Source organism: Sarcophilus harrisii, chromosome 3 (assembly GCF_902635505.1).
Source record: "Sarcophilus harrisii chromosome 3, mSarHar1.11, whole genome shotgun sequence".
Classification (NCBI taxonomy): domain Eukaryota; kingdom Metazoa; phylum Chordata; class Mammalia; order Dasyuromorphia; family Dasyuridae; genus Sarcophilus; species Sarcophilus harrisii.
In genome coordinates, this window is record NC_045428.1 from 566,300,302 (window position 1) to 566,327,428 (window position 27,127).

At 44.9% G+C, this 27,127-nt stretch overlaps 1 protein-coding gene across 1 annotated transcript in view; it reads right to left on the reverse strand.

Annotated features, from left to right (window-relative positions):
• Positions 1-27,127, reverse strand: part of ARHGEF10L (Rho guanine nucleotide exchange factor 10 like) — a 219,278-nt gene that overhangs the window by 88,467 nt on the left and 103,684 nt on the right. The window contains 7 exon segments of the mRNA XM_031962751.1: positions 3,456-3,629; positions 8,973-9,065; positions 9,737-9,853; positions 10,001-10,180; positions 11,661-11,738; positions 16,327-16,433; positions 23,865-23,973. Coding sequence (XP_031818611.1) covers positions 3,456-3,629; positions 8,973-9,065; positions 9,737-9,853; positions 10,001-10,180; positions 11,661-11,738; positions 16,327-16,433; positions 23,865-23,973 — 858 coding nt within the window.

The following is a 27,127-nucleotide window of genomic DNA, read 5'->3' on the forward strand; positions in this document are numbered from 1 at the left end:
AATTCATATTTAATAGATGTATTTAACACAAGGTTAAAAAGTAGTAAAAGAAAGGAAGCTAGCACAAGGATTCTTATTCCCATTTTACAGATGAAAAAACTGGGGCTTCAGAGACTTAGTTACACAGACACCAAGTGCCAAAGTTGAGATTGCAAAGTTTAGTGTTCCTTCTACATTACCATTATGCTGTATGATAGGAGTCTCTCAAAATAACTAAAGAAGAACCTATTTCCACTATGTGGCTGAGCATAATCTGCTCATTGTTATGCGTGTGATCCTGGACAATAATTAACACCTCTGGCTCTGGTTCCTCTTTTGAGGGGCTTAGACTCGATGGCCCCTGACATTCCTTCTAGCTCTCTTCCCACAAACTATGATCAATGATTTATGACTCATAAGTGATACAAGTAATAAATCTGTCATCTTAACAGTTAATAAATTTGTTGAATATCTAATCCTAAAATAAAAGTTGTGGTTCAATCTCCATCATCAGACATCAGTAGCCGTGACATTCAGCAGGGAAGAACCCATAAAAACTCATGTGGGCTGTTTAGACCACATCCTAACAAAGATGAGGGAGAAAGGAAGAAACAATACTTTGAAAAAGATCTAGGGATTTTAGTGGCCCACCAGTTCAGAGGATGCCATCTTAGTGGCATCTTAGGCAGGGAGTCTGATGGGGCGTTCTCCTCACTGGTACAATACTGGGTTTGGTTCTGAGCATCATATTTTAGGAAGGATGCTGATAAGCTAAAAAGGTATCCAGGGAAAGAAGACCAAAATGGTGAAAGGCTTTCAGATCATGCCATCTGAAGACTGGTTACAGAAAGGGGAAATGGAGACGAGAACAGGGAGCGGACCGAAAATATGCTAAATATCTCAGGGCTTTTACATGGAAGAGGTAGGGATCTGGTTCTACTTGGTCTCAAGGGGAAGAAACAAAAGCAATGGGTGGAACTTGGAAAGAAGTGAAGAGGCAATCAAGCATTACAATGGAAAGCATGCTGGATTCAGTTGTCAAAAGGATATGAGTTCAGGTCCTATAGATTCATATCAAATTAACACTTGTGACCCGTTAACTTCCTGTTTGCCTCAGTTTCCTCATCTGTAAAATGGGAATAACAAGAGCACCAACCTCCCAGGGTAGGTGGGATTGGAGGGTGGAGCCGTGAATTCCAAATCCTCCATTAGGAGAAAGCTCAGCTCAGAACGTCACCTCACTTCTCAACTGGTTGCACTCTTTGGGACTCCCCTGATTTTTTCCTCCATGTCCCTTCTGGGAAGGAACCCTTTCATCACTCCTGATTTTTAACGTTCCATTAAAGTCTAAGCTCCTTGGGAGCAGGAACTGTGAGGTTTTTTTCCATATTTGTATCCCTAGCGCTTAGCACAAGGCCTGGCACATAGTAGTTTTTAGTAAATATTTAATAACTAACTGACAGGCTTATTGTGAGGATCAAATGAGGAAAAGAAAGTATTTTGCAAACCTTAAAATGGTACATAAAAGTATTACCCGTGGTAGCTGTTATTTTTTAATTACTATTATTATTTGAAAAACCAGTGTAATAATTAGAGGTACGGGAAGGCACTGCTTAGGGAGGTCCTGCGTTCCCCCTCCCTCACAAGTCTTCAAGTAAAAGCTCCCTGGGATGGGAATTTGGCCCAAGCATGGATTCAAGTTCAGGATATTCTTCAATGGCCCTCCCGGCTTGGACATTTGTGAGGGTCCCAAAGAAACAGCAACCAAAGAAAGTCCCTTAGGCTCTTGGCAACCCCGCTCCCCCCCGGGCTGCTCCCCAGTGAAAAAAAATCCCCCAAAATTAAAACAGGATATTTCACAAACATTCCTCTCCGAGGTCCTGAATGGACACATTGTGAAACAGCTCATTTACTTCTGTTTCCAGCTACACCCAGTTTCATTTCTCCAAACCAGGGAAGGACCCACAAGTGAGTGCCAGTCCCCGACACAGATTCTTGCAGCCCTGGACTAGATGAGGGGCTGCTGAGCTGGCATCCTGCTGAGGGCCACAGCTCCTGCCCAAAAAAGGAGGACCCGGGGGGTTACAGGGAGGAGGAAGCCAACGGGGGCGCGTCCCATGTGGAACAAAGTCTACCAGCCCCAACGGTAGGCAGATAAATGTGTAAATGTGTAATACCCAGGCTCTTACCGAATAAACTTTCTCACTGTATTCACTAGGTCTTTTCCAGTCTCAGACACTTACTCACTAGCTCGCCTTTGTCTGCCTCAGTTTCCTCATCTGTAAAAGGGGGATAATAATAGCCCCCATCTCCCAAAGAGGCTGTGAACATCAGATGAGATAATATCTCGGTTCGCAGACCTTAAAGCAGCTCAGAAGAGCTGGCTCTTCAAGTCTTGTCCAACAGGGCCAAAGAAATGACCCGGGGAGAAGAGGATTCTCCCCGTACACCAGGATGGACCCGGCGTTATTTGTCCCTGCTCAGAGGCAGCGGGTGGATGGGATGAGCACAGGTGCCTTCCACCTGAGTCAGTGGGGCCTCTGACCTTTCTCCGACCGGAGGCAGGGCAGGGAACCAGGGGTCCGTGGGGTCTCCCTGTCTCCCCTTCCCATCCCTCCTAGAGAAAGGAATGGAAGAACACTGCCATCTGGTGGAGGAGTCTCAGGGACAAATACCATCATTCACTTCTGGGATCACTCATTTCCACGGGGCCTTCAGAGGTTCGGGGCCTCCTCCGGTGCATCCCAGGAGGCAGACAAGCCCGGGGTCCGTGGGCAGTCTCGACATGGCACAACCAACTACAGCCAGGGACTTCCACAGGTGCCCGCTGCTCCCCACCAGGGTTGGCAAGCAGCCCCGGGGCCTATTTTTTGAATGGTCTGTGGGAGCTAAGGACAGATTTGACATTCAGACCCTAGTTTGCCAAACCCTGCCCAATAGTGCCGTAGAATCATAAAATCACAGGCCCTAGAGTCCTAGATTTAGAGGTAATCACCTCAAACTACAGATGAGGGAACCGAGGCCTGAGAAGGGACCGGACCGGCCCCCTCAGTAGTAACTAGCAGGGACAGAACTAAAGGCAGGGTCTCTGATACCCCGGGGCTGGCTTTCCCCACTGCACCAGAACCTTCCTGAACTACTGGGACGGACAAATTCATCGTCTCCCGAATAACCAAATAACTCCCCGAGTCCCACTGACTGGTCCTTGGGCTTGTCTTGGAAGGCTTTCGATCCAACAAAGCCGTGCAGACGGGCCCAGCCTGGGCTATATCGGGTCAGTGGAGGGAACGTCAGCAGCCACGTCCTTCAGTCCCTTCACACAAGATCGAGATACAGAGATCGGGAGCCAAGACCACACGGACGGCAAACATCAGAGCTCCCTGGAGCCTCTGCACTCGCTCTAGACACTGAGAGCAAGGGACTTGTCCCCACCCCGGGAGGACGGGAAGCTTTTCAAGCCTCCCCTGGGCCCTCACCTTGTTGAGGCTGCTCCGGTCACTCACGCTCTTGGTCAGCTGCTGGATCTCAGCCAGCTGGTCAGCCAGCCGCTTCTGCTCGTTCAGCTTCTCAGCCAGCGTCTCCAGCTCCGTGAGGGCCAGCTGGAGGGACAGCCTGTCGGGGTGGCCTTTGGGGGTGTTCTTCAGCATGTCCTAAGAGGGCAAGAGGAGAGGGGCAGCTTCAGAGACACAGGGCACATGGTTGGTCCTGTTGGGTCTCTCTCTTTTCTCTCTTCGTCTCTGGATTCCTTGTCTCTCTCTGTTTCTCTCTCTCTCTCTCTCTCTCTCTCTCTCTCTCCTCCTTCCTCTCTTTTAATTTTAATTTCTTTTACCCCCTCTTTTTCTCTTTCTCTCTGTCTTTTTCTGTCTCTGTCTCTCATCTCTTTTCTTCTTCCTCTCTTTCTCTCCCTCTGTCTTTGTCTCTATCTTTTTCTCCTCTCTATCTCTCTTTTCTCTTCTCCTCTCTTCCTCTCTCTTTGACTCTCTGACTCTCTATCTCTTTTCTCCTCCCTCTTTTTTAATCTTTCACCTCTTTTCTTTTTCTGTCTTTCTCTCTGACTCGTCTTTGTCTCTCATCTCTTTTCTCCTCCCTCTCTTTATCTCTCCCTGTCTGTCTCTGTCTCTATCTTTTTCTCCTCTCTCTCTTTTCTCTTCTCTCCTTTTTCCTCTCTCTTTGACTCTCTGACTTTGCCTCTTTATCTCTTTTCTCCTCGCTCTTTTTTATCTTTCAACTCCTTTCTTTTTCTTTTTCTCTCTGACTCTTGTTTTTGTCTCTCTCATCTCTTTTCTCTTCTCTCTCTCTCTCTGTCTCTCTCTGTGTCTGTGTGTGTCTCTCTCTCTCTGTCTCTCTCTTCTTCTTCTTCTCTCTCTCTCTCTTCTTCTCTGTCTCTCTCTCTCTCTCTCTCTCTGTCTCTCTCTCTCTTTGTGTCTCTCCCTCTGTGTGTGTGTCTCTCTCTCTCTTTATCTCTTTTCTCCTTCCTCTCTTTTAATTTTAATTTCTTTTACCCCCTCTTTTTCTCTTTCTCTGTCTTTTTCTGTCTCTGTCTCTAATCTCTTTTCTCCTTCCCCTCTCTCTCTCCCTCTGTCTTTGTCTCTATCTTTTTCTCCTCTCTATCTCTCTTTTCTCTTCTCTCTCCTCTCTTCCTCTCTCTTTGACTCTCTGACTCTCTATCTCTTTTCTCCTCCCTCTTTTTTATCTTTCACCTCTTTTTTTTCTTTCTCTCTGACTCGTCTTTGTCTCTCATCTCTTTCCTCCTCCCTCTCTCTTTATCTCTCCCTGTCTGTCTCTGTCTCTTATCTTTTTCTCCTCTCTCTCTTTTCTCTTCTCTCCTTTTTCCTCTCTCTTTGACTCTCTGACTTTGCCTCTTTATCTCTTTTCTCCTCGCTCTTTTTTATCTCTTTCAACTCCTTTCTTTTTCTTTTTCTCTCTGACTCTTGCTTTTGTCTCTCTCATCTCTTTTCTCTTCTCTCTCTCTGTCTCTCTGTCTCTGTGTCTGTGTGTCTCTCTCTCTGTCTCTCTTCTTCTTCTCTCTCTCTCTGTCTCTCTCTGTCTCTCTCTCTCTTTCTCTCTGTCTCTGTCTGTCTCTCTCTGTCTCTCTCTTCTTTTCTGTCTCTGTCTCTCTCTCTCTATCTCTCTGTCTCTCTCTCTCTCTTTGTGTCTCTCCCTCTGTGTGTGTCTCTCTCTCTCTCTTTATCTCTTTTCTCCTTCCTCTCTTTTAATTTTAATTTCTTTTACCCCCTCTTTTTCTCTTTCTCTCTGTCTTTTTCTGTCTCTGTCTCTAATCTCTTTTCTCCTTCCCCTCTCTCTCTCCCTCTGTCTTTGTCTCTATCTTTCTCTCTCTTCTCTCTTTCTCTTTTCTCCTCTCTTCCTCTCTCTTTGACTCTCTGACTCTCTCTTTTCTCCTCCCTCTTTTTTATCTTTCACCTCTTTTTTTTCTATCTTTCTCTCTGACTCGTCTTTGTCTCTCATCTCTTTCCTCCTCCCTCTCTCTTTATCTCTCCCTGTCTGTCTCTGTCTCTTATCTTTTTCTCCTCTCTCTCTTTTCTCTTCTCTCCTTTTTCCTCTCTCTTTGACTCTCTGACTTTGCCTCTTTATCTCTTTTCTCCTCACTCTTTTTTATCTCTTTCAACTCCTTTCTTTTTCTCTTTCTCTCTCTGACTCTTGTTTTTGTCTCTCTCATCTCTTTTCTCTTCTCTCTCTCTCTGTGTCTCTCTGTCTCTGTGTCTGTGTCTCTCTCTCTCTCTGTCTCTCTCTTCTTCTTCTCTCTCTCTCTCTCTCTCTGTCTCTCTCTTTCTTTCTCTCTGTCTCTGTCTGTCTCTGTCTCTCTCTCTTCTTCTCTCTCTGTCTCTGTCTCTCTGTCTCTCTCTATCTCTCTCTGTCTCTCTCTCTCTCCACTGTGAATCTCTCTGTCCCTCCCTTTGTCTCTCTCCCTCCTCACCCATGCTCATACACACGCCTCACAACTCCTGGGTCACATCAAGACTATTTATTTCTCTGGCCACATCCTGTTTTGTTCCCAGTTAAAAATAAGCTCCAAGCAGAACCAGGAGATCATTATACACTTCAACAACAATACTATGAGGATAAATTCTGATAGAAGTAATATCTTTGGCAATGAGAGGATCTAATTCAGGTCTAATTGATCAATGATGGACAGAACCAGCTACACACAGCAAGAGAACATTGGGAAATGAGTGTGGGCCACAACATAACATTTCCACTCTTTCTGTTCCTGCTTGCACTTTTGTTTTTCTTCCCAGGTTATTTTTACCTTCTTTCTAAATCCAATTTTTCTTGTGCAACAAGAGAACTGTATGGATATATACACATATATTGTATTTAAGATATACTTTAACATGTTTAACATGTATGGGTCTACCTGCCATCTGGGGGAGGGAGTGGGGAGAAGGAAGGGAAAAATTGGAACAGAAGAGAGTGCAAGGGATAATGTTGAAAAATCACCCATGCATATGTTCTGTCAATAAAAAGCTGTAATAAAAAAAAAATAAGCTCCAAGAGGGACTGATGGGTTTTAGTGTCATCTCGCATCTCCAGCACTTGCTCCAATACCTGGCACAGAGTAGGTGCTCACCTCTGGCATAGCCAGATACAAGCTGACCCTTGCCTCAGTCTCTTCCCAGCCCATGTCCCAGAGTTCCCAGAAAAATTGTGGGGTTCAAATGGCTGTCCAAACTGGTAAGCCCCCTTTGTAATAGGCTGACGTGGGACCTGAATAGATGTGAGCTGTTGGCAATCTCGTCTCCTATAAGCTCTCCTACTCAGCAGTGAGCTTCCCACACTGACCCAAGTGAGAGAATTCACTTTAATTCATTTCAATGTGGCTGAGACTCATTAAGCACCTACTTTGTGCCTACTAATTAGCCAGAAGCTGAGGATAGAAAGATAAAACCTAAAAAAACCCAAAAAACAAAAAACCAACCCTTGCCTTCCAGTGCTATTGAAAGAAACTTTGTGCACACAAATCGGACGATATGAAATATAAGCAAAGCACAAACCAAGTGATTGTCCCTGGACAAAAGGGGTTTTTCAGGGGGAATAACAGGTCAAGGGCCAGCTATTAGGAACAATGCTAGGCCAGGTCACTAGTTCAAGAATCCAACCTTGAATCAACCCCTGGAAAGTTATACAATCACAGAACTTCAGAGTCAGAAAGCACAACCAAAGTATCTCCTTTATTATAACAACTGTGAAAAGATCTGGCCTGTACTTAGGGACCTCTAGACCATCACACTGACCAGGGGGCAGCTTTCACAGTCAAGTTTTTCCCTTACCTTGAAGGGCTAATACATGTGTTTCTGCTCGTCACTTCTGGGGCCTCTGGGCCAAGCGGAAAGAGACTAACCCCTCTTCCTACTTAACAGCCTTTCATATATTTGATGACAGCTCTCATGTTTCCCACTAAATCTTCCCCCCTTGAAGCTAACTATTTCCCTTTCTTTCAGCTGACCCTCACAAGACACGGTCTCCAATCCCCTCGCAGTTATGATCCCCTATTTGGGGACGGTCTGTCCTATCTGTCAATGTCCCTCCTAAAACATGGCTCTTGGAAACGGGACCCACAAGCCTTCGGACGTGGCAAGAACAGGGAAGAACAGAGCAGGGCCATCGTTCCACTTGAGGACCAGTTTGGCACCCTGGGTAAAGAGCTGGACTTGAAGCCGGGAAGACCAAGTGCAATCCTGGCCTGTGTGACGCTCTCAATCCTATGGACAGCTCACTAAACCCAAGTTGCACTCAGTGCTGACCTGTACCCAGAAGTTCCCTGGATCAATGAAATCACAAATCCCATCCCCACCCCTGCTGTCTCACATTCTCTGTATCCAATACTGCCATCCAATAGCTTAATTTTCTGCTAGCCATCTGACACTACTGACTCACCCTGGGCTTGCACTACACTAAGATCTCTAGCTCTTTCTTATAAAAACGTAACTACCCATGCTGTGTCCACACTTTCCAGGATTTTCCACTGAATTTTTTTCCATTTTCAATTTCATCATATTAGATCACCCCGTTATCCTAGTAAAATTCTCTCATCCACTGCATCAGCTTTGTGTCTTCCGCAGATTTCATAAACAGAATCTCTCAGCCTTCACCCGTGTCACTGATGGAAATAATGAAGAGAACTTCTCCATATACAAGTTATGTCCCCTTTGCCCCTGTAAGCTCCTTGAGGACAGGGGCTGTTTCCTTTTTGCAGAGAGCAGACACTCGATAAATGTTTCATGAATTATGTTGAAGGCTCCAAGTAAGGAAGCACGATGGCGGGACGGGCCTTGGGGTGATCTGAGGTGATCGTCATTCCCCACGCAGGCTCTCTCCGGGTCAAGGTCAGACAATTTCCTATCATGCTAAGTGTATTACCCTTGAGAACTCTTCCCATTTTATTCCCATTCCATCTCTCTCTTTCCCCATTGCCCTTTCTCCTAGCCCCAGAGCACTCAGAACCCACCGGGGCTTGACTGCTCACACAACTTGGATGAGATGAGAATTAATTACCAATTCTAACCCTCCTGGCGAGACGGTCTTACCATCTGCCTTGCCTCAATGCTCTTGTGCTGTCCTCTGACCTACTTATAAAGCCTAAGAACCCTACACAGGGCCTTGCCATTTGCACTGCTGCTGAAACCCCAGGGGTCTCCAGGGCCTTCCATCTGCCCAAAAGCTGGACTTGCTTTTATGGTGTTTTTTCCCCAAAGTAGAATTATTAGGTAATTACTGAACTGTCTTAGTTTGTCACATGGCAAGTGCTAAACATGTGCTTTTCTATCATTCATTCGGTGAAGGCTGAGCCAACGCTTCCAGAGGGCACCATATAACCTACATATGCCATCTTGGGAAGGACTGCCAGGAGCATGAAAGGGAAGATCGGACATGCTGACTGTTTGAGAACGGAGGTCAGGCAAAGAGGGGGAGGTGGCTGGGGAGCCCAGTAGCCCATTCCCCACACCCTGATGCTGGCTGCTGCCAGACCCTACCTGAAGCAGAAGGATGAACTGAGGAAACCTCTGGATGGGCTTCACCATAAGCCCATAGAGGGTGACTCGATCTGAGCTGCTCACCTGTCGCCTCTGCAGAAGAAAAGCTCCTGTCACTGCCCAAGATGTGTCCCTCAGCCCTTCCCTCCTCCCCTGGGATCCACCCGGTGCCCACTGTGCGCTGCAGCCCTGGCTCAGGTAGTGAGGAGAAGTAAGAGCTCTGGGCCCTACATGGAGAAACCCTGTCCGAACCCAGCATACCGCCCCTCAGCCCGAGCCCTCGAGATGGTCAGGAGCTAGTGCTCAGAAACACCCCTGCCCTCTCCCATGTGACAAACACCTGCTGTGGCTGGGCTCTTACACCTGGAATCGGGATCAGAGATAACCTGAACCTGAGACCCTTAGAGCAGAGGACGTGGGAACCAGAGGGGCCTGACACAGGATGTCGGGACTGGGAGACTCTTAGAGCACAGCCTGTGGTCATCCCGCTTTCTGGCACACTACTCAGCTCTCATGGAATCGACCAAGAAGCTGGCTTTGCATTAATCCTTATGAGCACTTAGGACCAGGCACTGGATGCGAACTTCCCATCTTAAGGGGGGGGGACTTTCCGCTTGTCATTTGGGGGGGGGGGTCACTAAAGTCAGGGAAGGGGAAATCCTTCACCCAAATGACAAGCGGAAAGTCGAGCCAAGAACGGTGTCCCGCCAAGCAAGTGACCTGCCTCTCCCCACCGAGGGTACCCCACTCCCCCCATGACTGACCTTGAGGAACTCCAGGAACGCTGGCTTGGTGAGACAGGCTTTCTTGATGATGGACATGGCAGTAGTAAAGTTGTTGACATAATCACTGTACACATCCAAGACCATGGACTTAGAGAACTAGAAACAAAGAGGAGAGAGCATAAGAACTGTTCTACCTGTTTCACAGATGCGAAAACTGAGGCTGAGAGAGACTAGACACCTTTTCATAAGGTCCTGTGGTTGTGCCATTCGTGACCCCAAGGCTAACACTCATCCCCTACTCACCGAGGCCACAAACAGGTCGCCGATCTTCTCAGTCGTGTCCCACTCGGCCACTCGGGAGGAGAGGGCGATCTGAAACATGGAATGGCACTGCAGAATCTCCTTCAGGCGAAAGAAGACCACCTGGCACTTGCGAGCGCTCAGCACCTTGGGCTCCATCTCCATCAGGGGGTTTCTGTAATCCTGTCACAGGATGGTGGCAGTGAGAGCATGCCCTTTGCTGTGGGAGAGCCAGGCCCGGATCCCACAGAGGGCCTGCTCCATACCCGGGACCGGGGCTCTTATTTCTGGATGGAGACGGTTCCGCCTCCAGCCTCCACCTACCCTCCTACTGTCCCCTGGGCACATTAACCACAGCCTCCCAGAGGGAGGGGTTCAGAAAGGGCACGGGTTATCTCATTTTACAGAGGGGGAGACTGAACCTCTAAAAAGCTAATAAAAGACTTGTCCCAGTTCATGCACATTATAATAGACAACAAAACTAGGATTCAAATGCAAGTCCTCTAACTTCAAACCCGTGGCTCCTTCCTTTGGATTATGCTGCTTCCTAATTGTGAAGGGACTGGAGGACCCTTATGCCATATGGAGAGAGGATCTCAGGGAATCTCTGAGCTGCAGCTGACCCAAAGCCTCATTCTCAGTGGCAGTGGGAGAGGGAACCCTCCCAAAAAGGATGCGTCTCTGAAGAGCTTCTCAGACACCACATGCCCCAGTGACAGACCATCTCCATGATGGCCCCAGCACTGGCTTCTCCCACTAAGTCGTCACATGTCCCATGAGGTCCCCAAATTCCTAGCCAACTTCAACTGGATGTGGTTTATAAAAAGTGTTTTCTCTATTTATATGACTGAGGGCCTAGCATCGGACTTTCTGTGTTCATAAGGTCCCTTCAAAAACATTATTGTTCCATACATTATTGTTCTATTGTTCTATCTGTCTGTCTCTAGAGAGAGAAAGAAAAATGCATATAGATATAGGTCTATATCTATAAGATATAGATGACAATCAGCAGGATGATTTCAGAAAGCCTGGAGAGACTTATATGAACATACCAAGTGAAGTGAGCAGAACCAAAAAAACATGGTACACAGTAACAAGATTATGTGGTGATCAACTCTGGCAGACTTGGCTCTTTTCAACAAGGAGGTGATTCAGAGCAATTCCAATAAATTTGTGATGGAGAGAGCCATTTACATCCAGAGAGAGGGCTATGGGGACTGAAGGTGAATCATAACAGTATTTTTATTTTTTCATTGTTTGCTTGCTTGCTTTTTTTTTTCTTTCTCATTTCTTTTTCTTTTTGATCTGACTTTTCTTGTGCAACATGATAAATGTGGAGACGTGTACAGAAGAATTGCACATGTTTCATATATTGGATTACTTGCTGTCTGGAGGAGTGGAATAGGGGAAGGGAGGGAGAAAATTTGAAACATGGGGTTGTGCAAAGGTGAATATTAACGACTATCTTTGCATGTATTTCGGAATAAAAAGGTATTACTTTTTAAACCTTCAACTGAATTACAAAGGCCAAATTTCCCACATGGAAACTTGTAGAGCCTTCAGCCCTGATTTCCTTGGTGATTCTCTCTAGACCACCTAGGAAAAGATCAGCAACTCCCTCTAATTCTCCAGAAGCCTCCTAGATACCATCTCCTTAGCATACCTGAAGGATCCGTTTCAGGGATTCCACATAGCTGCCCTCACTCTGCACAATGGACCGTAAGATGTGACGTCTCACCACCTGTAAGGGACAAAGAAAAAAATCACTGAGACAATCTATCATCCCCACATAGCCAGCTCTGGATGCCTAGTTCTATCCCTAAGCCCCTGAGCTTAGGGAGTTCCTAATCCAGTCCCTTCTTTGAAGATCTACTCTGGCCAGGCTAATTAGTCCTTTTTCTAGCAAATCCATATATCTGGCATAAACACAGGCACACTCCATGGGCAAGGATACAAGGGACAAAAATCTGGTGGAGGGTCAATACTTTTTAGGTTTCCTTTCTATCAGCAACTCACATCAGTGGGCATCTAGGAGAGGTCAACAGATTCTATGATAATAGCATGCATTTTATTTTTTTTATTAAAGTTTTTTTTATTTACAAAACACATGCATGGGTAATTTTTCAAGATTGACCCTTGCACAAAAAAAAAATTGTTCAAAATTTTCCCCTCCTTACCCCCATTCCCTCACCTAGCTGGCAGGTAGTCCAATATATGTTACATATGTTAAATTCAATATATTTATACATATTTATACAGTTATTTTGTTGCACAAGAAAATTCAGATCAAGAAGGAAGAAAAAGAAAAACTGAGAAAAAAACCAAAATGCAAGCAAATAACAACAGAGAGAGTGAGAATGCTATGTTGTGTTCTACACTCAGTTCCCACAATTCTCTTTCCGGGTGAAGATAGCTGTCTTCATCAATAAACAACTAGGACTGGTTGAATCATCTCATTGTTGGAAAGAGTCATGTCTATCAGAATTGATCCTTATATCGTCTTGTTTTTGCCATGTATAATGACCTCCTGGTTCTGCTCATTTCACTCAGCATCAGTTCATGTTGAGTCTCTCCAGGCTTCTCTGAAATCATCCTGCTGGTCATTTCTTACAGAACAATAATATTCCATAACATTTATATACCACAATTTATTCAACCGTTCTCCAGTTGATGAGCTTCTACTCAGTTTCCAGTTTCTGGCCACTACAAAAAGGGCTGCAAGGGACATTCTTGTACATGCAGGTCCCTTTCCCTCCTTTAAGATCTCTTTGGGGTATAAGCCCAGCAGAAACACTGCTAGATCAAAAGGTGTGCACAGTTTGATAACTTTTTGAGCATAGTTCCAAACTAAATAGCGCACATTTTAGATTGTTTTTACATAGAAAGAAGTTGGGCTGATTCTCTGACCCTACAGGGGAGACCTAGGATTATTAAAACATGGGGAGAGTTCAAGCAGGACAATTGAGACTGGATATCAGGAAAATCCTGAGCTGTCCAACACTGGAATGGATGATTAAAAGATTCTCCTTTACTTGAAGGTCTTCAGACTGAACCTAGATGATCACTTGTGTATGGTGAGAGAATAGGGGAGTAAAAGGAGATGTATCTAAAACCACAAAGGACTTAGATCATCTAATCCAATGCTTTCATTTCACAGAAAATTTCCACTACATCCTTATAGGAAATACAAAGGGATCCTTAGAGGAAAACAAGTTGAACTAGATCATTGAGATCCCTCTTACATCTCAAATTCTGTGAGTCTATCTATAATTTATTTCATTTGATTCCTCACACATACATATACCCTCATTTTATAAGATATACAAGTTAATGTAGGTATTATCATCAATGCCATTTTTTAAAAGATATGTAAAATAAATCTCAGAAAGAGTCGGAAATGCACTTAAAGTCACAAAGCCATTAAGCAACAGAGATGGGGGTTAAATCCAGATCTGGCTACAAATTCGGTCTTCTTTCGTCTAAGCAATATGGCTTCTAAGAAGCAACTTTCAGTCTTCGGTGAGCAAATGGCTGCATTTTCTTCTTCCTTCTGATTTCCCCCTCTCCTCCCTCGCTTCTTTTTTCTTTTTTTGCCTTCTCTTTTGTCCATATCTGAGGTTTTCCAGTGGTATTCAAGGGCTCTGCAGAGGCCCACCAGTGATGCCCTGGAACAAATCGTCATCAGCCTATAGGCAGGTCATTTTCTCTCAAATTTCCATATAGTTGCTGTGATCCAGGGATTCATTCTGTCCTCCCTGGGGGTTATCATTGGCATTCCTCAATCCATAATGATCTTATTCTCAGATTTTAACTAATTAAATTTATTCATTATTGTTAATACATATTAATTTAATTAGCTAATTAATATTAATTAAATCAGAATATACTATATGAGTATTTTCCATTGGAAAGTACTGGCTTGAGCACAAGCCTTAGTCTCTCCCTAGTTCCCATGATGAAGCTTATGTTGCTAGATTACAGCTCAGAACTGCTTTGTATCATAAGGCCAAGAATTTTCATGTTGTTTGTAAATAGAATAATTGAAAAGCAATAAAAATTTTATTGAACAAATAAAAGAATATACTATATGGTATATTAGAATTATCAATATTAGTTATATTAGAATATACTATATTTATCTTGCTATACTGCATAGCTCCTTGGAGAAGATGATTGATTACTAGGGGTTCTAGGAATGAACATTTATATAATACCCTCAATGTCTTTAGGAGGAAGTGCTGGCCAGCCCCAGGAAAAGAACATTGCACCAAACATCAGAAGACCAGAGTCCTAGCACCCACCTCTAGATCCTTTTTAGATCCATCCTAGAACCCAACTAACTACTTATGGGACCTCAAATCCTTCCCTCTAAGCTTTCATTTCCTCATCCATAAAATAAGGAGCTAGAACTATATATTCTCTAAAGTTTAATCCTCTTCTAATATTTGATATTCCATATTCTAATATGTACCATTTCATGATCCCTTCTATTCCAATATTCTATCTCCTTACATCCCCTCCAGCTCCAACATTTTATGTTCTCATGTGTCCCATAAACCTTTAAGATTCTATGTTCTAAGGATCCTTCCGGCTCCAACATTCTATCTATATACCTTACAGCTCTTATTTTCCATGTTCCCATGTATCCTATGAACCTCTCAGATCCTGTGTCCTAAAGATTTTTCCAAGTCCAACATTCTATGTTCCCATGTGTCCCATGAATATCGAAGATTCCGTGTTCTAAGGATCCTTCCAGCTCCAACATTCTATGTTCCCATGTATCCTATGAACCTCTCAGATCCTGTGTCCTAAAGATTTTTCCAAGTCCAACATTCTATGTTCTCATATGTCCCAGGAACATCTAAGATTCTATGTCCTAAAGATCTTTTCAGGTCCAACATTCTATGTTCTCATGTGTCCCACAAATCTCTAAGATTCCATGTTCTAAGCATCCTCCCAGGTCCAACATTCTATATTCCTAAGTGTCCCACAAGCCTCTTTGATTCTGTGTTCTAAAAAGATCCTTCCAACTCCAACATTCTATCTCTATACCTCAATCTATAGCTTAATCCCTCCACTCCCATTTTGAATTTTCATTGTGCTTTCTCCCCTAGAAACTCATAGTGTTTGGTGTTGGTTCTTACTGGTCCTCCCCAGTAAGATAGAATAATTGTTCCTCCTCCCCATTCACATGTGAGAAAGCTTCAGAAAGATTTCATGAGTCATCTGAGATCACACAGAAAATCAAAAACAGATGCGAGAACAGATTCCAAAAGGCAGCTATGGTAGGATAGAGAGAGTACTAGCTCTGGAGGCTGAAGGACCAGAGTCTGGGTCCTGGATTTGCTACTTACTAGCTGTGTGACTTGAGGGAGATCACTTCCCCCCTGATCCTCAACCTTCCTCAATAGCAAGAAGATGGTTAGTAATACTTGCCTTACAGAGTCACTAAATTAAATGCTTTGTTAAGTTTAAAAGTACTATAGGAATGAGAGTAATTGGTCAATTAGTTAATTAATTAGTTCATTATGCTATATAATTCCTTAGAAAGGGTAATTGATTAGTACTGGGCAGAGAAGATGCTGGGAGGGAAGGGGAATAAGTATTTATATAGTATCTACAATACAGTATCTAAGCACTTTACAAATATTATTTTATTTCCTTCACAGGCTAATAGAACACTATTTCAAAGTCCGATTCTTTTTGTACAGCAAAATAACTGTTTGGACATGTACACTTATATTGTATTTAACTTATACTTTAACATATTTAACATGTATTGGTCAACCTGCCATCTGAGGGAGAGGTGGGGGGAAGGAGGGGAAAAATTGGAACAAAAGGTTTGGCAATTGTCAATGCTGTAAAATTACCCATGCATGTAACTTGTAAACAAAAAGCCATAATAAATTTTTAAAAAACCAAATATTATCTTATTTGATGCTCACAGCAATCCTGGGAGGTAGAGTGCTATATTATCTCCATCTTACACTTGATCAAACTGAGGCAAACAGAAGCACAGTATCATATAGTAAATTATCTGAGGCTGGACTTAAAAGTCAGGTCGTCCTAATTCCAGGCCCAGCACGCTAACTACTGGACTACCTCCGGGGGACACCTACATCTGTAGAGTCAATTCCTACAAGCCCTATTGTGGTCAGGAGTGGTTCTGTTCCCCACCCACCCCCTGCCATACATAGCTGTCAAAAATAGCTTGTGGTCATCTCCCTCCTCGAGGCAAGAAACTCAGTTGGGCACAAATAAGGAAATAGGAACATTCCCTACTTTCCCCTTTCCCCCACAAACACACACCCAGCCATTCCCCCACAGACCTGTTGAGGGCTGAGGCCATCAGGCATGGGTCCCAGTTCTGGAGCTGGGTGCTTGATATCTGAAACAGTGACTTCCAGGAACCCCATGTCCTCCTCTTCTGAGTCACCTGGAAAAACAAACCAGAACCAAATCCTCAGAACTGGGGGCTCACGGAGGGATCAATTGTATCCCCTACCTGGGGACAGGGCCAGATCTCAAATATTCCTAGGTGATGCTGTGAAATTGTCCAATAAGGATATAAGCTTGTCCCACCTCCACCTCACCCTCAGTTCTGGAGCCACTGTGCTCTGAAATTAAGGAGATCAACGAGCCCCCTCCATGGTGAGCTCCAGAGAGCAGGGTCTGTCTCTCACCTCCTTTTTTTTCCCACAGTGCCTGGCTCACATTAAGCTCATAATAAAAAGTTTATGGGTTGATTGATAAGATTTATGATTAACACATCTGTTTTCAGGGATGAATCAAAATTTCTTTAGGATATCAAAGGTGAGAAATGAACTTGAACCATTTGGGAACACAATCCAGACTGGATGTGCTGGCCAGAATCAGATTCCCTCCTCAAGAAGCCTTAGCTTAATATTGCACCAGGAGATGAGGAAGGCTTCCAAGGTTGGAATCAGGGAATACAGCTTCTGTTAGGGCTTGAGAGCTATGATCCTATAAACTTGGTTATATGATGTTCTCTCCTTCCAAGTAAACTGGACAATATTGTTGAATCAACTACACAGAGGGAGGGCTCTGCCTCCTGGGACCCAACACAATGCTCTTCCTACAGTAGATGCTTAAGAGATGTTTCTTGGAGCCTAGCCCCAAAGAAGAGCTATAATAATATAATACTGGATGGTGAGACAATATATAGATATTTAAATTACGTTAAATGAAGCAAATGTTTCTATTTTGTAAATAAATATAGATATATATAGAGAGAGATAGATAGATATAGACATATAGATATAGAAATAGCAACTCCATTGCAAAAGTGGGAAGACTATGGGTAAGGAATGTTATATACCTAGTCAGATTTTTTTTTCAGTGTATTAATTAATTTTTCTGGGGTTTTTTTCTGTTTTTTTTCCTTTTTTTAATTCTTTGTTATAGATATATTTAGATATAGATATAGATATAGATATGTTGAGACAGTTTTCCAGAAGGGACAAAGGAGAGATATAGGGGACATTTAAATAATATAGAAACAAAAAAAAGTCAATAAAATTTATTTTTAAAAATTCTTATTGGCTATGGGCAAGTCATTTAAAATATCAAAGCCCTAGGCAACTTTCTATAATTTGCAGGTCAGTGGCAGATCTGAAGTGGTGGAGAGAGTTTCCGTACCAGGAGTTCCCCGCTGGATATAATCAAGGTCTAGATCTCTTTCACCCTCCAAATAGAAAAATTTAAATGACAAAAATCAACTGAACTTCTCCTTATGGACTGTACCATGAGGACTGGTCATCTCTCATAGAAGGAAGATTAATGAGCTTATAATAGCTGGGAGGAACCTTAAAGATCATCCGATCCAATCCTCTCATTTTATAGAGAAAGAAATCCAAGAGTAGAGAACAGTGATTTTTTTTTTCAGAATCATACAGGTAATAACTAATAGAGGTTCCTGCCACCAAACCCAGTATGCCCTGTACTGGTACGTATAAGCAAGCAGGAGAGAGTAGTCTCTGGTCCGGTCCAGATCAGGAGATGGGTTCAGTGGCAGGATTGTTGGGAGAGAGAGGAGAAGAAATGGACAGACTCTCTGGCAAAGATTCTGGAACACAGACTCACTCCCTGGCAGACCCCCTGGAGGAGCCCCTGGATAACAAACAGACTCCCCAGAAGACCCCCTGGAACACAGGCAGACTTCCTGACAGACCCTCTGGACCACAGACAGACTCCCCAGAACACAGACAGACTCCCTGGAACACAGACTCTCCAGCAGACCCCCTGGAACACAGACCCACCCTCTGGCAGACCCCCTGGATCACAGTCACTCACTGTGGAGGAGGTGAGATCCCAACAGCCGTTTTCCCTGCTCCCACCAGTCTCCCAGCATCGGCTCAGCCTAGCCCAGTCTGACCCTCTTTGTCCCCACTGCCCTAGAACTAAAAATAGTTTTCTTCTGAGCGCCAAAATGGGGAAAGAAAATGCCTGTTGTGAAGAAATGTGGGCGGGTTTGTTTTTCTTTCAAAGGAGAAAAGCAGAGGACCCCGAGAATCGAGGGATCTGGGACACAGCCCCAGAAAGGTTCGGAGGGCACAGTGGGCTGTGACCAACAGACAAGAAGGGAGTAAAGCTCCAGGGCTGCCGGACCCTTGTTTGGGGGTCTTTCCAAGCTCTAGGCTCATACAAAAGGAGAGAGCAAAGCCCCGTTGTAGGGACTGCTCCTGAAAACAAGAGCTGGCCCTGGGCAGACAGGAAGTCGGGGTCATCAAGATGCCAGGGGGCTGAGAGAGGCCTGCAGACGGAGCCAGACAAGCTGGTGAGGAAGGGATGTCCCTTACCTGAAAAGGAGACCGAGGAGGAAGAGGAGGAGGGGCATCGGATGATGGTGTGGGACTGGTAGAGGCTGTCCCGTTTCACCCACATTGTGCCCCCGGCATTGCCCCGGGCCCACCGGAGCTGGCTGCCCTTTAGCTTCCTCTTCCCTCCTCCACCACTGCGGGTTTCCATTCTCGGCTGGTGATTTGAGCTGGGGCTATTAATAACGCCTCTGGAGGGAGGGTCATTTTACCAGAGGCTTTGGGTGAACTCTGGGAGTGGGGGGAGACTGGGAGATGGAGGAGGAGGAGGGGGAAGAAAAAGGGAGAGGGAGGAGATAAAGGAGGGAGGAGAGAAGAAGGGGAGGAGAAAAAGAGGGGGAGGGGAAGAGGAAGGGGAAAAGAATGAAGAGGAGGAGGGAGAGGAGAATGAAGAGCTGAAAGAAGAGGGGTAGAAAGAAGAGGAGGGGGAGAAAATAAATAAGGGGAAGGAAAAGGGGAGAAAAGGAGGAGAAGGAGGGGAAGAGAAGTAGGGGGAGGAAAATGAAGAGGAGGAGAAAGAAAAGGGATAGAAAAGGAGGAGGAGGAGGAGAGGGAAGAGGGAGAAGAGGAAGAAGAGGAAGGTTCATCAGTATGGGGGTGGAAAGGCGGATATCTACAGGAATAGCCTACTACTATGTTCAGCTGACCAATCTTTCCCTTTTCCTAATTTTCAGATTCCTCCCTTGTTGTGTTGACCTCCCTTCCTCAACTAAAGCCATCCGCCCCTGAAAGAAGAAATTCTGATGGAACTAAGAGGATGTGGCAAGTCTTCAGTTGCTATTTCCTGAACACTAAAGGCCAGTATATCTCAAGAAGAGCTGATGTTTTGGTCCCATTATGGACCAAGAAGCTGGAATGTGGACAGAACGAAGGGAACAAGACTTTACCTGCTGTCCCCCAACTCTAGATAGAAAGTCATTTAGCTGGGGATTATTGCCCTGCTTTTGCCCCACATAACCATTTTCCGTCCACACATCAGTGGCTGTCAACAACAAAGAGAAAATACAGTTTATGAAAGGGCCATGCGCCCAAGGAAAAAAGGGCCTAGAATTTATAGTTAATCAAGGTAGGGATCCGTGGCCCAGTTCCAGCTCTTAATATGTGACTCCTTTCCTGTCTCCAGGCTCCTTATCTGCTAAATGGCAATACTTGTCCTAGCGACATAGGAGTGTTGGGAGAAAGTACTTTGTAATCCCTAAAAGAATTTTAGAAATCTGAATTTTCAGTTTTTGAAATCTGAATTTTCAGTTTTTTTTAGAAATCTTAAAGTCCCTTTTCCTCTCTGTTTCCTCATCTATAAAATGGATTCTGGTAGGAATAGCATTTCCTAAGGTCCCCATAAGATAATTTTCCACCCACGATTGCCTTGGACAGAGCTCCAATCACTGAAGTCGCTGTCTGGCTATTTATGTAGCATAGTCTGTTGGATGGAGACTCTGGGATCCCTTAGGCATGACAACCAAACAAACCAGGGCCAATTCAGACTCAATCATTGATTAAATGTCCTCTATGTGCCAGGAACTGTGCAAAGCTCAGGGGCTACAAAAAAGAGGCAAAACACAGTCCCTGCCGTCGAGGAGCTTACAATTTAATGGGGTTCAGAGTCACTGACATTCAGTGACTCAGTGCTCTAGTCTCCCCTAATATCGTTTCTGTGTTATTGCTAATAAAACCTCCTTTGGTTAAAGGTCAGATGGTCTCTATGTGTCTCATTTCTTTCCAGCCCTGAATACAAACCACCAGATGGGTCTCACTCAGGGCTGGATGAGAACATATGATTAACAGCACTTAGCCTGTGGACTTTCAAAGGGGGGGTTGCCCCCCAAAGTACTTGTAAATAAGCTTCATGGCAGTCTAGAAATTTAAGTGGCAATGATGGAGAGGGAAGAACAATTAAAACAAGAAGACGGACCCACATGGCCCCCTTTAAAAGGGGAGAGAGCTCCCCTAGAGATTCCCCCAGGGTTTTCTAGAAGAGTTAAGTGCTTACAGATGAAACAGGAATAAGTGCATGATAAAGAATCATGGGCTCATAGACAGTGTAAAGGAACTAATTAGGGGACAGCTAACCCAATCCTCTCTTTTTTTTCCAATTCTTCTATACATAATTCTACAATTACCATGCTACACAAGAAAAAAAACAGATGAAAAAGGAAAAATGAGGAAGAAAACAAAATGCAAACAATGATAAAAAGAGTGAAAATACTATGTTGTGCTCCGCACTCAATACCCACAGTCCTTTCCCTGGGTGCAGATGGCTCTCTTCATCACAAGACCATTGGAACTGGCCTGAACAACCTCGCTGTTCAAAAGAGCCACGTCCATCACAGTTGATCATCACATAATCTTGTTTTTTCTGTATATAATATTCTCTTGGTTCTACTCACTTCACTTAATATCAGTTCATGTAAGTCTCTCCAGGCCTTTCTGAAATCATCCTGTTGATCATTTCTTACAGAACAATAATATTCCATAACATTCATGTACCATAGCTTATTCAGCCATTCTCCAACTGATGGGCATCCACTGGTTTTAGTTTCTTGACACTCCAGAAAGGGCTGCCACAAACAGTTTTGCACATGGGGGTCCCTTTCCCTCTTTTCTGATCTCTTAGGGATACAGGCCCAGGAGAGACACTGCTGGATCCGAGGGTGTGCAGAGTTTGGTAGCCCTTTGGGCAGAATCCCAAATTGCTCTCCAGAATGTCAACCCCCTCATTTCACGAGGAGGAAATTGGGACCCACAGAAGTCCAAGATCACACAGCTAGAAAGTGGCAGAGCCCAAATTCGAATTCAGGACCTGTGATCCTAAATCTGGAGTTCTGTCCAATGTACCCTGCTGCCTGACTTTCAAAATCAAAGAAACTTGGTGGTTTTTCTTGAGGAAGAAAGAGCAGTGCTTTTGAAAAGAAGGGGAAATCAGGAAGCTGAGTTGAAAGGGGGTGACGAAACTGAGTCCTCAGCTGAAAAAGTCAAAGGGTGTGTATCCCCCAGATTGCCTGTAAAGAAAGCTTCTTCCCCCACCCTGAGTGAGGCTGACATCCCCTCCTGCCCACTGCCGGGCTCTGGCCAAAGGCAGAAGCTGATTTCTAACAACATTCTGAGCCCACAGAAACAAACAAGGGGAGGGACAGAGAACGTGCCCAGCTTGCCCGCAGTGGGCCAGGAGGGCCCCGGGAGTCAGAGGAGTCCAGCCAGACATGGGAAGGGGGCAGGACCTGAGGAGGAAGAAAACTGGCTCTGGCACCACTGGGGAGGGTGGAAGAAGGGGAGGAGAAAGAGCTCTTTGGAGTCACAGGGCCTGGGTTCAAACTCTGGCTCTGCATACACACTGGGACAAATTGCTTAACCCATCTGAGCCTGAGCATCTTCATTCATAAGATAAGGAAAGAGACCTAAAAGTGGCCCCCAAAGTCCTCTCTGGTCCTGAATCTAGGATCTGATGGGCCTGGGGGACCAAAATCCTCCCCCTCTCCCAGAACAGCCCAAAGACAGGGCGACCCTAAGCAAGGTAGCAGGGTGATACAGTGGGTAGAGCACTGGGTCTGCAGCCAGGAAGACTAGAGTCCAAATCCAGCCTCATACACTTACTAGTTACCAGACAAGTCACTCAGCCCTCACTGGAAACAGAGATAATAATCACCTTCCAGGTTTCTTGTAAGGATCCATTGAAATAACTATAAAGTGCTTACCACAATGCCTGGTACTATATAAATGATAGCCATAATTATTATTATTTCACTCTGGTCTTAGACACTTTTCAGCCAGGTGATACTAAGCAAGACACTTAACCCTCATTTATAAAATGCAGATAATAATAACCTTCCAGAATTGTTATAAGGATCCACTGATCCAACTGTGAAGTGCTCAGCACAATGTCTGGTACATAGTAGGTACTGCATAAATATAGCAAAGTAGCTATAATTATTCTTATTATTTCACTCTGGCCTTAGACACTTCCCAGCCAGGTGATACTAAGGAAGCCACTTAACCCTCATTTATAAAATGCAGATAATAATAACCTTCCAGGTTTGTTATAAGGATCCACTGATTCAACTGTGAAGTACTCAGAACAATGTCCGGCACATAGTAGGTATTGTATAAATAGTAGCTGTAATTATTATTATTCCACTCTGGCCTTAGGCACTTACCAGCCCAGTGACACTAATAAAGCCACTTAACCCTCACAATGATAAAATGGAGATAATAATTACCTTCCAGGTTTGTTGTAAGGATCCACTGAGATAACTGTAAAGTGCTCAGCACAATGTCTGGCACATACTAAGTACTATATTAATGGTAGCTATAATTATAATTACTCCACTCTAGCCTAAAATTCTTAGCTACACAGAGGCATGGTGGTACGCCTGATTCTCCTGACTGCCCTGCCTACTGTTCCCCACACAAAACCCTAAATCACCTTCATCTCTTCATATTCCTGGCCCTTATCAGAATCTACCTCGAGGACCACCTGGGACATGGGGCCCATTCCGATCACCAGAGTTGTTGCTGCCTCACTCCATGGGGGGAAATGGCTTGACATTTCCTTTTTGTGTATTTAATTTTTCTTTGTTTGTTCATGTGGTGTTTCCACTCAATAGCATGGAAGCTCCTTGAAGGCAGGCACTGTTTAGTTTTTACCTCCGTATCCCTAGCACGCAAGTTAGAACAATGCTAGACACAAAGATCTAGAACTGGAAGGAAAAACAAGACCATCTGTTCTTTCCACTATAACACATCTCACTAGACACGTCCCCTCCAAATGAACAACAGAACGTGTGCAGCGCACTGTGCTTCGTCTGGGGGAGGGATAAAATTTATATAGGGCACAGTCCCTACTGTCTTGTAGAGAGAAAAGATGATATCTAAATTTATTAAATGAGAAACACAAAGCAAAGGGTCCTGGGAGGATCCCGGGGGAAGGCTGATAGTAAAAGATCCTACCAGGGAAGGCTGATAGTAAAAGATCATATCAGGGAAGGCTTTCTGGAAGGGGAAGTCCTGGGGCTGGGGGGTAAGGGATGTCGTACCTAGGACTTCTTTCCTGTGCAGGAAGGAGACTTTGCGCATGACTGCCATTCTCGTCTTCTCCAGCCCATCCTTGGTCCCGCTCTTGGCAGCCTTCATGAGCTGGGTCATCTAATGGAAGAGAAGGGAAAATGGAAAGTTTATCAGAAGCAGGGAGCAGGGGATCATCCTTCCTTTTACCCCACATCTAGCCCAAGACACTCCTGGGCTCACTCTGGGCTGTGGGCAGCACCTGGACAGTATCTCACATGGAGTATGTGCTCAATAAACATTTGCTGACTCAAACTGAACACAAATCCTGGGCCACATCTGCCTCCTCCATCTTTGTTCCCTTCTTACTGAGAGATGATCTGCAAGGTCACAAATGAATGACGCCAATGTGGGAGGCAATATGGTGCAGTGAAAATATTAATGATAAATCACTTTAAAAGTTTGCAAAATAATTTATTGCTATCATTTATAGAGTGGTTTAGAGCTCGTAAAGTTCTTTGCAAATATTATCTCATTGTGATTACCCTGGGAGAGAGATGCTATTAATATTCTCATCTTATTATATGATATGATGGAAGAAACTGAGGCAGACAAAACTTCAGTAACTTGTCCAGAATTATAAGTGTCTAAGAAGAATTTGAATTCAGATCTTCCTGATTTCAGGTTCAATGCCCTACTCACAACTACCACCTGCTACTTGGTTTTTACTTTTTCTTCATTATCTCATTTGATCCTAATGATACTGTGAGAAAAGTATTATTATCCCCATTTTACAAACAAGGAAATTGGGGTTTGGAAGTGAACCCAGGATCTTCCAATTATACAGAATCCCAAGTAGAGTATGACATCAAAGTCAGTGCACTGTGGGGCTCAATTTTTTTATATAATATTCTTTTCCATGGAGAATTAAGACATACTACAGAAGGGTTGTGGGCAAAGGGCAGGGGATAGGTTCAAATGTACATTTGTGATTAATAGCACACTTAGACGAGACTCTAAATAATACAGGGCTTCAGCTTTTACCCATCCATATATCAAGGACCAGTCATTTTGCTGATGTGAGAATTTCCAATGTAGGATTTTCCATCTGCTGACAGATTCCAAATCATCTAAGATGGAAAACACCATAGACTTAAAACTAAAAGGAACTTTAGTGGTCCTGAAGTCCTTTACCTCATTTTTCTAAAATTGGAAACTGAGGTACAGAAAGAGTTACACGGATCTACTAAGTGTCTAAGGCAGGTTTTCCTGAGCTCTGGTCTTCCTGTCCCCAAGTCCAACATGTCTCTCTAATCATCCTTCTATTACCAAAATAGATGTTGTGAGGAGAACGTCCTGAAAACCTTCAGATATTATCAAAAGATGAGTACTTCTCATTCTTGGAGTCAACACAGGTTTTACCATACCATCTTTAAGACCCTGGGACTTTCAGATGACAACCATTGGATGGGAAATGACAGAAATACAGAGATAGAATCAGAAAGTCAATTATACCAGTCAGTGTCTGGGTGACCTCTGACAAATCAATTACCCTGAGCCTCAATTTTCTTGTAAATTAAGGGAATTAGATGAGATGATCTCTAAGGTCCTACCTAGCTCTGAAAAAAATCCTAAGAAATCTTAACAGACCATGGAACAAATGGTGGAGGTATTTCAGGGACAAGATACTCAAGTGACAGTAAACTGCCAGTGTGGACTCCTGGCATGGAAGGGGAGGAGTCCTGCCAGCTCCACCTCATTTAAGAGCCTCACTGGGTGCCTCCCACAAGCACCAGAAGATTTTTTATCATCCTCTTTATGGTGATTTTTTTCTCTATTTAAGACTCCCCATTACTGACAGGGATCCCCAGCCTCTTGTAAAGAGAGCTCCTGCTGGACCCTTTTCTGTTCTGTTTTCCTTGGCCCCCTTGGCCTCTGACCTTCAAAGGCTTAAGGTCTCCTTTTACAGAAAATAGAAAGGGAAGATGTTAGCCTTGATTTAATGTCTTAACTCAGAGTAAATCTGGGCAAGATGTTTCATGTTAACAGGGACCTTAGTTTCTTGATGTCATAAAATGAGGATGTTGGTTACCACTTTCTAATGCCATACGTACTCTTCTAAGACTCCTCCCAACACTGACAACGAAGGGCCTTTCTAGCTCTAATATTCTGTATTCTAAGGGCCTTCCCGGCTCTGACCTCCCGGGTTCTAAGGGCCCTCCCAGCTCTGACATCCCACGTTCTAAGGGCCCTCCCAGCTCTGACATCCCACGTTCTAAGGGCCCTCCCAGCTCTGACATTCTCAAGGCACTCCCAGCTCTGACCTCCTGGGTTCTAAGGGCCCTCCCAGCTCTGACTTCCTGGGTTCTAAGGGCCCTCCCAGCTCTGACCTCCTGGGCTCTAAGGGCCCTCCCAGCTCTGACCTCCTGGGTTCTAAGGGCCCTCCCAGCTCTGACCTCCTGGGTTCTAAGGGCCCTCCCAGCTCTGACCTCCTGGGTTCTAAGGGCCCTCCCAGCTCTGACCTCCTGGGTTCTAAGGGCCCTCCCAGCTCTGACCTCCTGGGTTCTAAGGGCCCTCCCAGCTCTGACCTCCTGGGTTCTAAGGGCCCTCCCAGCTCTGACCTCCTGGGTTCTAAGGGCCCTCCCAGCTCTGACCTCCTGGGTTCTAAGGGCCCTCCCAGCTCTGACCTCCTGGGTTCTAAGGGCCCTCCCAGCTCTGACCTCCTGGGTTCTAAGGGCCCTCCCAGCTCTGACCTCCTGGGTTCTAAGGGCCCTCCCAGCTCTGACCTCCTGGGCTAAGGGCCCTCCCAGCTCTGACCTCCTGGGTTCTAAGGGCCCTCCCAGCTCTGACCTCCCGGGTTCTAAGGGCCCTCCCAGCCCTGACATCCTGGGTTCTAAGGGCCCTCCCAGCCCTGACCTCCTGGGTTCTAAGGGCCCTCCCGGCTCTGACCTCCTGGGTTCTAAGGGCCCTCCCAGCTCTGACCTCCTGGGTTCTAAGGGCCCTCCCAGCCCTGACATCCTGGGTTCTAAGGGCCCTCCCGGCTCTGACATCCTGGGTTCTAAGGGCCCTTGGACCTCTGACCTCTTGGGTTCTAAGGGACTCCCAGCTCTGACATTCTCAAGGCTCTCCCAGCTCTGACCTCCTGGGTTCTAAGGGCCCTCCCGGCTGTGACATTTTCCCTTCTAACAGTCTTTCCAGATCTAACAGCAAACCTGTCACTGACCAACCTTATTTATGGGCTTAGATGACTCATTCCTCTCTCCCGACTTCCATTTTCTCCTTTAAAGGGAGCTCT